The 9194-nt window shown below is 37.8% G+C and overlaps 1 protein-coding gene across 4 annotated transcripts in view; it reads left to right on the plus strand.

The window, feature by feature from the left end:
- Window positions 1-4478, plus strand: part of LOC109899683 (collagen alpha-1(XIII) chain-like) — a 109192-nt gene extending 104714 nt beyond the window's left edge. For all 4 annotated transcript variants that reach the window (XM_031835797.1, XM_031835788.1, XM_031835794.1 and 1 more), the window contains 2 exons: window positions 2802-2840; window positions 3093-4478. In XM_031835797.1, the coding sequence (XP_031691657.1) occupies window positions 2802-2840; window positions 3093-3095 (42 nt within the window). In that variant the 3' untranslated portion in view covers window positions 3096-4478. The remainder of the gene's footprint in view (window positions 1-2801; window positions 2841-3092) is intronic.
- Window positions 4479-9194: the final 4716 nt, after the last annotated feature.

Genomic DNA, 9194 nt, shown 5'->3' on the forward strand with positions numbered 1-9194 from the left:
CTCCTTGGTAAGTAGAATTGACAAAATAAGCCATTTCTACCCTATTTCCATCAAATATGTAGGCTTCTGAGACAAGTTCATTTGAAACATTTTCATGGTGACAATGCTTCAAAAAACAGTGCCAAAAAAAGACCTTGGAGTAAAAGCGTAACAGTCAAATAATGTGCTCGCTGAGAATACGCTTTTGTTATTCCTCATACTTTTCATGATTATTCTGTTTCTTGACTTTTGTTGTCAAATACACTGCTCAAAAACATAAAGGGAACATTAAAATAACACATCCTAGATCTGAATGAATGAAATATTCTTGTTAAATACTTTTATCTTTACATAGTTGAATGTGCTGACAACAAAATCACACAAAAATGATCAATGGAAATCAAATTTATCAACCCATGGAGGTCTGGATTTGGAGTCACACTCAAAATTAAGGTGGAAAACCACACTACAGGCTGATCCAACTTTGATGTAATGTCCTTAAAACAAGTCAAAATGAGGCTCAGTAGTGTGTGTGGCCTCCACGTGCCTGTATGACCTGTCTGTGGTGCAACGTGGCGTTGGTGGATGGAGCGAGACATGATGTCCCAGATGTGCTCAATTGGATTCAGGTCTGGGGAACGGGCGGGCCAGTCCATAGCATCAATACCTTCCTCTTGCAGGAACTGCTGACACACTCCAGCCACATGAGGTCTAGCATTGTCTTGCATTAGGAGGAACCCAGGGCCAACCGCACCAGTATATGGTCTCACAAGGGGTCTGAGGATCTCACCTAATGGCAGTCAGGCTTCCTCTGGCGAGCACATGGAGGGCTGTGCGGCCCCCCAAAGAAATGCCACCCCACACCATGACTGACCCACCGCCAAACCGGTCATGCTGGAGGATGTTGCAGGCAGCAGAACGTTCTCCACGGCGTCTCCAGACTCTGTCACGTCTGTCACATGTACTCAGTGTGAACCTGCTTTCATTTGTGAAGAGCACAGGGCGCCAGTGGCGAATTTGCCAATCTTGGTGTTCTCTGGCAAATGCCAAACGTCCTGCACGGTGTTGGGCTGTAAGCACAACCCCCACCTGTGGATGTCGGGCCCTAATACCACCCTCATGGAGTCTGTTTTTGACTGTTTGAGAAAACACATGCACATTTGTGGCCTGCTGGAGGTCATTTTGCAGGGCTCTGGCAGTGCTCCTCCTGCTCCTCCTTGCACAAAGGCGGAAGTAGCGGTCCTGCTGCTGGGTTGTTGCCCTCCTACGGCCTCCTCCACGTCTCCTGATGTACTGGCCTGTCTCCTGGTAGCGCCTCCATGCTCTGGACACTACGCTGACAGACACAGCGAACCTTCTTGCCACAGATTGCATTGATGTGCCATCCCGGATGAGCTGCACTACCTGAGCCACTTGTGTGGGTTGTAGACTCCGTCTCATGCTACCACTAGAGTGAAAGCACCGCCAGCATTCAAAAGTGACCAAAACATCAGCCAGGAAGCATAGGAACTGAGAAGTGGCCTGTGGTCACCACCTGCAGAACCACTCCTTTATTGGGGGTGTCTTGCTAATTGCCTATAATTTCCACCTGTTGTCTATTCCATTTGCACAACAGCATGTGAAATTTATTGTCAGTGTTGCTTCCTAAGTGGACAGTTTGATTTCACAGAAGTGTGATTGACTTGGAGTTACATTGTGTTGTTTAAGTGTTCCCTTTATTTTTTTGAAGACCCCTGCTCTAGCCCAAACTGTTCGGATATGATCAATATTATCGGAGCTACATTTGATTATTTCTGTTGCAGATTCGGGGCCGCAATTTATGGATATATAGAGTTGCCAAAGAAATTCTAATTTGATCCTGATAATGGTAAATTAATAATACATTGGCAATTTTATTTTTATGTGAACATAATCAGTGATCACATTTAAATGCAAAACTCCAGGCTGAATTTTTAAGTTGACAGTTCTTGTTCAATGCCCTTCCAAGAGAACATTTTGAATTTAAAGATAAACCAAAGTAATTTGTAATTGTACTACATTATTGTGATCATATTATTTGTGACAAAAAAAGAAGACGAAAACTCAATGTGCAATTAAACAATGCTTTTTATTAACCTACCAAGTGCAAAATTATAATTCAAATCCTTATTAGGTTAAACAATATTATTCCTCCCAATTTATTTATTTTTTCGTCATTGTCATGTGTTATCCTGGCCACATTCTTAACAGTGTGGCCTGTCAGTCGATAACTGTAGGTGGGATTGTCAAGGGAGGAGCATGATATTTGTGAGAGTCACAGAGTTGGTAGGGTTTCAGATCTGTCAAATCAATCACTATGGGTGGGATTTTCATGGAAGGTAGTATATTAGTAAACAAGTCATTAAAAAACTTTTTCAATATAATTTATTGTGACAAAACCTAAGAAAAGTAGTTTTGTTCTATTCATAAATATGGATTCCCCTGGTTATGAAACAGCATTGCAGGAAAATGATTTTAATATTATAAAAGCTCTCCCACTTTCAGAAAAAGTCAGTTGCCCATGTGTACCACTAGTTGTTTGGCTGGTTGTTGCTGCTTTTTAACACAATATGCATAGTACATTGCACAAATATTATACACATATACACACACTATAGTATTATCCTGACCAAAGCATTTTTATTCAACAGTAAATTGCGTTGTGTTATACTGTACATTAAGTCACATTCTACAGTTTTAGCAGTGTGGGTAACACATGAAGTAGTTTTAACACAGATATAAATTCAAGGTAATGTAAAGTGTTACCTCAGAGTGTTTATGACTCACTCCCTCTCTTTCCTTAGGGGGATGACGGCCTACCAGTATCAGGGTGTTGGAATAAAGTAAGTGAAAGAGCGTCGGTTTCCTTGCTGTGAACGTACGTTATCTGCATCTTGAGGTGATCAAGTGCTTGGCAGTTCTGCTTTTTAAATGATCCCCATGCTAGTATAATCAACTACATCATCTATAATTTCTTCGTTTATACTGTAAAAAAAAAAAGGGCTTGTTATGAAATGTATTCATGTTCGTTATGTCCTCAATGAACATTGCATGAACTAATGTGTGGTTTGTTGCCTCTTGTTTTCTCCTTGCAGTGACGATAACTTCGAGGTGGCACGTGTGATTGTACATAGAATATTTATTTTTGTACTTTGTATGTGCTTTCTTATACTGATGGAAGAAAAAGAAAATCATAACAATATGCCAGGAGTTTTGTACAGATTGTTTATTTTTATTACTTGTTATAATGTTTATGTATTGGATTTGATTTTATAGCTATGCATTATGTCAACATGTTTGAATAAGGAAGAATTGCAATGTGGCTACATACAGCATGATATTTGTGCATAATGTGAATGGATATTGCCTATTAACTTATTGTATCATGTGATTTTGTTTTGTTGTGACCACGCTGCACTGAATTGTGGGGCTGGAAAGATGAAGTGTTGGCTTATTGAAACATCTTAGTTGAACCCTCTTTGTAGAGATCAATAACTATGAAAATGAAAGGCACCGCAAATAATTCCTGTCTAAATATGTACACAACTCAAGTCACGGTGACAGACAGCACTGTATTTAGTCTGCACTGTACAGTATAGCCATTTAAATCACTAGCACACAGATACCCATGGATCTCATCCGATTTGAACCATTTAGGATTTCTGATATCATAAACGCATAAAGTATCCTGAATACCCAACATGCCACACAAGCACATTTTGTCGCTTTCTCTGAAAGGGGATCTCATGAAGGAGGTTTCAACTAAGATTGCCAGACCATTTCAAGCTTTAATTGTTTCCACTATGGCAAAACTTACATTTTTAAATAGAAAACAAATAATTAGCATTTGCTGCTTTTTCACTGGCTGAGTAGTTATACAGCCAGAGTGACCAACCATTCTAAGCTATAGCTTCACATATAACCTGACCTCAATTTGTCCAAGTTATCTGTAAATATTTTTGGGGGACCAAATCTAAGGGGCCACCCCCTGCTTTTTCACTATAAGGCTCTCTTTAACCATAGGTGTTTGCCTTTTTGTTAGAACGTTATCAAATTGAGACCAACCCATGTTACAGGCTTTCTCTTGGATGACTGAAATATTGCTGCTCACCTTTAAGGCATGCTGCTGCAACCAGCCACATAGCCTCTACGGCCAGTGTACCTCATCCATTTATTTATATGAAGAAAGCCATTAATGGACAATAAATAGATATTTTTTGTTAAGAAGAAACAGACTTGTTATTTACAGCGGTTTCATAGGATGTAGTAGTCTATGTTGACCTCGCTAACGGTGTTTATAAATCAGTATTGAAGAAATGGATGAAGGGAACTGGAGTAGAGTTGCTGCTCATTGTAAAAAAAAAAAGCTCTGTGTTCTGCTCTGCCTGGAAATGTATAGCTAGATTAAGAGATTGTCAGATTACCACCCTCAATAAAGTCTTTATCAGGTTCTTATACCTCATATTAGCGTGTGGCTTGTCCCCCTGCCTTGCCCTCCTTTGTGTTCGTTTTCAACCCATAGTTCATGGGAAATCATTGAGGATCTGTGTTCAAATGGACATGTATGTTTGTTGACCAAATATGTTCAAAATGACAATTGGAAATAAGCATACCATTTTTACAGTACATACAGTTGTGTGCTTTAAAAAATAACACAGTCAGGTTCATAATTATTGGCACCCTTGATAAAGATGAGCAAAGAATACTGTATAAAATATATAATACAAATACTGAGCTATATTCTACTATTATTTTATACTAATACAATTGCTCAGAGAAATATATCATAAAAGTAATAGTGGTCAAACACAGATAGGGGTCAAAATGATTGGCACCCCTGTTGTCAATACTCTAGCACCCTCCCCTTGTGAGTATAACAGCACTGAGCCTTTTTCTCCAATGTTTTATGTGATTTGAACCCATTCGGAGGTATCTGAGACCATTCCTCCATACAGAATCTTTCCAGACCCTTTGTATCCTTTGTCTGCTCTTATGGACTGCACTCTTAAATAATGTATTGTTTCATTTTGCAGTCACTTTTATTGTGAATAAGAATAGAATATGTTTCTGAACAGTTCTACATTTCTGTGGATGCAAGTCTGATGCATGCTACCATGGCATTAATATCATACCCCCCCCCCCCCAAAAAAAAAAATGCTAACCTCCCCTGTTATCGTAATGGTGAGAGGTTAGCATGTGTTGGGGATATGATATAAAATGCTAAACTCCCCTGTTATTCTAATGGTGAGAGGTTAGCATTTATTGGGGGTATGATCGTTGTGCATCTGTCTCTATTTACAATAAAATTGACCCCGAAATGACAATACATTATTTACCATTAATTTATATTGTGCACAGCATAGAATCCCTAACATAACCCAAACAAACTGAAAATGCATCCAACAAGTTTATATAGTCATTGCATGCTATGAACATGGGACCAAATACTTAATTTTTTACTATATGTTATAAACTATATGTGAATTTGTCTAAATACTTATGATACATTAAAATGGGGGGACTAGATACTGTACACAAAGTGCATTCATTTCGTAACAGTAAAACATGTATGAAAATACCCTCAAATAAAAGGTGACATTCTGTACTGTCACTTCATATAAAACATTTCACCTCAAATCCAGAACGCCAAATTAAAGGTGTTGGCTTCACTGACCCAATAGGGGAGTTAGTGTACCTCCTTTTGTGTTGCATCACTTTGCATTGAATACCATGCCATCTAGGGATGCCTTTGATATGCAAATGTCCAATTTAACATGAATTGTGGGAAGTGTGCATTTAAGTCTCTTAAATTGCTCTGCTCTGGTTTGTAGTGACCTGAATGTGTGTGTGTGCCAAAAAAGCATGGATTGTGCCGTTTGAGGTGGGGTCTTTGAACTGACATACACAGTACACTACAGTACACATGAATGGGGGAAAGGCATATAGATTGGTAGTATGGAAATAGTTATCCATTGACATGACCCTCTTTTTCCTTAAAAGGGTCAAAATCCTTTCCAACTGGCCAAGTAGTAGAGGTTCAAGAGATCTGCTCAGTGACATTTCGCTCAAAGCTACAGAATGGAAACTTGAAGACATTTGGAGATATCTTTGAGTTTTGACCCGACCTGTGGTTGCCATTTTACTCAAAGATTTTCCAGCCGACTGAAGACAGAGCCAGTAATGTTGGGGGGCTCCAGTGGCAGCAATGAGCAGACTGACTTCAATAAGACTCAGAAACAAAAGGATTTCAGTTTCCTTTGCAGTTTTTTGTTGAAGGATTCTCAGGCTAGAAAAGTCGTCAAAGCCACAGAGAGACACAGATGCATTTCTTTGAGATGAATATGCTTGATTTCCCATTGGTCTTTATTCACTATGTGAAAGTAAGACATTAACCTTTTATAGTGTACACTTCCCTGTGTTTTATTTGACACCAACAACTGTGATTCAAGAATTCACAGCAGCTCACAGAACATACAGAAATATTCTCTCCCTGTTCATGTGTTTCCAAGACTAACCAAAAAAACAACAAATGGAAACACTTTCGATGATTCCTGATATCAAACTCACTGCCTTCTCTACTATCCTGGGTGCTGCAGTATAACAAACTGTTTATGTAGCTATGTTGCCTGACCTGTGCCCAAAGAAGAACTTTATTACGAGCACTATACTGTTGGTATACATTATACTATAGACATAGTACGTATACTATAGACATAGTATATTACATTTATTCACATTCTTGTACTGAGTTGTAATACTCACCATATCAATGCTGAAAGAGTAAGTATTATACAGTAGGAGAGGGTTCACACTGTATAAAGTGCTCACTCCATGTTGTTGTATATATATATATATTACATTGGTGTGACATGGGAGCCTCAAAAAAACGGCATCGGAACATATCAAGCATATGAATTACTCATCGATATATATATATATATTTTTTTAGCAGTCATACTGTCCCCTTTCAATGAGTATTCTAGAATAACTTGATTCATATTCCTGAGAAATGCCACACTAAATGCAAGACGTCGTGCACCATTTTGGGCAGTTAATTTCAACTGGAATAATATTAACACGTGCATCCTGTCTGTATGAATCAGTTGGGCATTACGGTTACTGTTTGTTGCCCTGAAATATCGATTTGAACTATAAGAAAGCTTATTTCTATTGTAGGCTAATCTTTATGTAAGATTCTAACCTTGAACAGCTCCTCCAAACAATTTTCTTCTTGAATACTGATGGAAGAAAGATCCCCTGATTTTTGTTGTCGTGGCTGGAGGCACAAGACCAGTTTTGGAGTTATTGGACAGTTGACAACAGACGCTGAGATTATTTTGAATCGAATGAGTTGTTTATTGAGGTAGCCTATGACGTTTTCATCGGAGCTGATCGACAATTTAATGACGTTCTTGGGTGAAAACAATGTCTGAACTCTGAACTGCCGGTATGTCCATGTTGTCAACGACTGTGATATCTTGTGCCTTTTATCTGTGTTTCACACAAGCTTCCCTGTTTCCTAAAATAATCTAATGCACAGAAGCATTCCTTATGTCATATTGACAGCTGCCTTCTACCCTTTCGCACAACTCAATCCAAATGCGCATAAGATAATTATTTGAATATTCAAAGTGGTGAATACAGAACCGTGCTTAGCTAGAGTCCATATTCATATCCAAATTGTGTATTGCGAACAAGGGGCAGTTATTGTGATTGTTCTTTCGAGTTCATGAAAGCCACATCAAGTCTGACAACTAGGCTTACTCTGCACTTGTTGTTCATACTTTACACGCAGTTGATTCTGAATGTATTTAAATTCACATGAACTGCTCCTATAAAACCTCTGTAGAACATGGTCCTTATAAGATAAATGTTTCCATTTATTTTGAATGCTCTAAACAAGAAGTTGTCCTCCCAAAGATGAAAATTCGTATTTATTTAGAGGTGCCCGTTTGTGCAATGATACATAATACATGTGTAATTTGGGCGAATTTGATGCTTTTCATTTGATTAATAGATGATTTTTGTTCACCTCAAATATTTTTAACAAGAGAGTCCATCGTCCCCAATACAGCCCACAGTCCTTAATTAATTAACCAGAGTAATCCTATGAAGATTGAATATAAATATACTAAGAATCATTCATTATTTTGTAGCAATTCATTCAAAACAGCAGTCACCTTAGTACATTGACTGTAGGGTCGTCTTTGAAAGTTTGTGTGCATTTCATTTCAGCTTTTTCTCACTTATATTTTGCACAATGATGGCAGTACTCTTTAGTTTTACCAGATATTTTTCTGGGCATTATTATTACATGTATCATTTGTATTATGTTTCTTTGGTATACATTTCCCAATTGGTACAACTTTACTGTGTCTTGATCTTACATTGTGTTAATATATTAAGTGTACTCGTCATGTAATATGCATATAACTATTTAACACATTATATATGAGAACAAGTGATTCATGAACAACACCCATTAACTGACGATAGGTCATCCGTACTTATTTCTTGGAACTGAGCACAAAATTGGTCCTTCGTATGTATTTTTGTTGCCTACTGCAAAAACTCAAATGAAGTCCTCGATTCATCATTCATTTTTTGTCAATGCCACTTTGCAATTCATTCACTCTCACTTTTTTTTTTACATGACGAGTACACGGATTTGTTTTAGGACTGGTGTTGTATCAACTGTAAAGTTATGTGGTTCATCACTGGTTGACATTACCGATATGTTTATGCCAGTCTATGCTCAATGCATTCTGTTTTGTATAAAGTGGATGTATCTCTTCTTGATGCCGTCACCATTCTGAGCTTTTAAAGAAATTTAGGAGATTCAGGTTTAGAAACCATTTTTAGATAGTATTGTATAGCACTGCACAATAGTTCATCTGCTGTTGACATACATGTTGTTTTCTCTTAACTATCTATACTGTATGTATGCTAGGCAGAAATTAAGATGTATAATATTTTGTGTGACAAACTATCAGTTTCAGTAGCTAACTGAGAACTGATTTGAGGGCATTTATTTCAATGCATTTGATGTAAAAAAACATCTGCATGCTGATATTATTGTTTATAAGCACTATTTTACCATTTAATAGCAACAGCGAAATAACTACACACCATATATGGGCATATATTTGATATGCCAATTCTGCACAAGACGAGGAATTCTGTCAGATAAGTGACCT

Source organism: Oncorhynchus kisutch, linkage group LG11 (assembly GCF_002021735.2).
Source record: "Oncorhynchus kisutch isolate 150728-3 linkage group LG11, Okis_V2, whole genome shotgun sequence".
Classification (NCBI taxonomy): domain Eukaryota; kingdom Metazoa; phylum Chordata; class Actinopteri; order Salmoniformes; family Salmonidae; genus Oncorhynchus; species Oncorhynchus kisutch.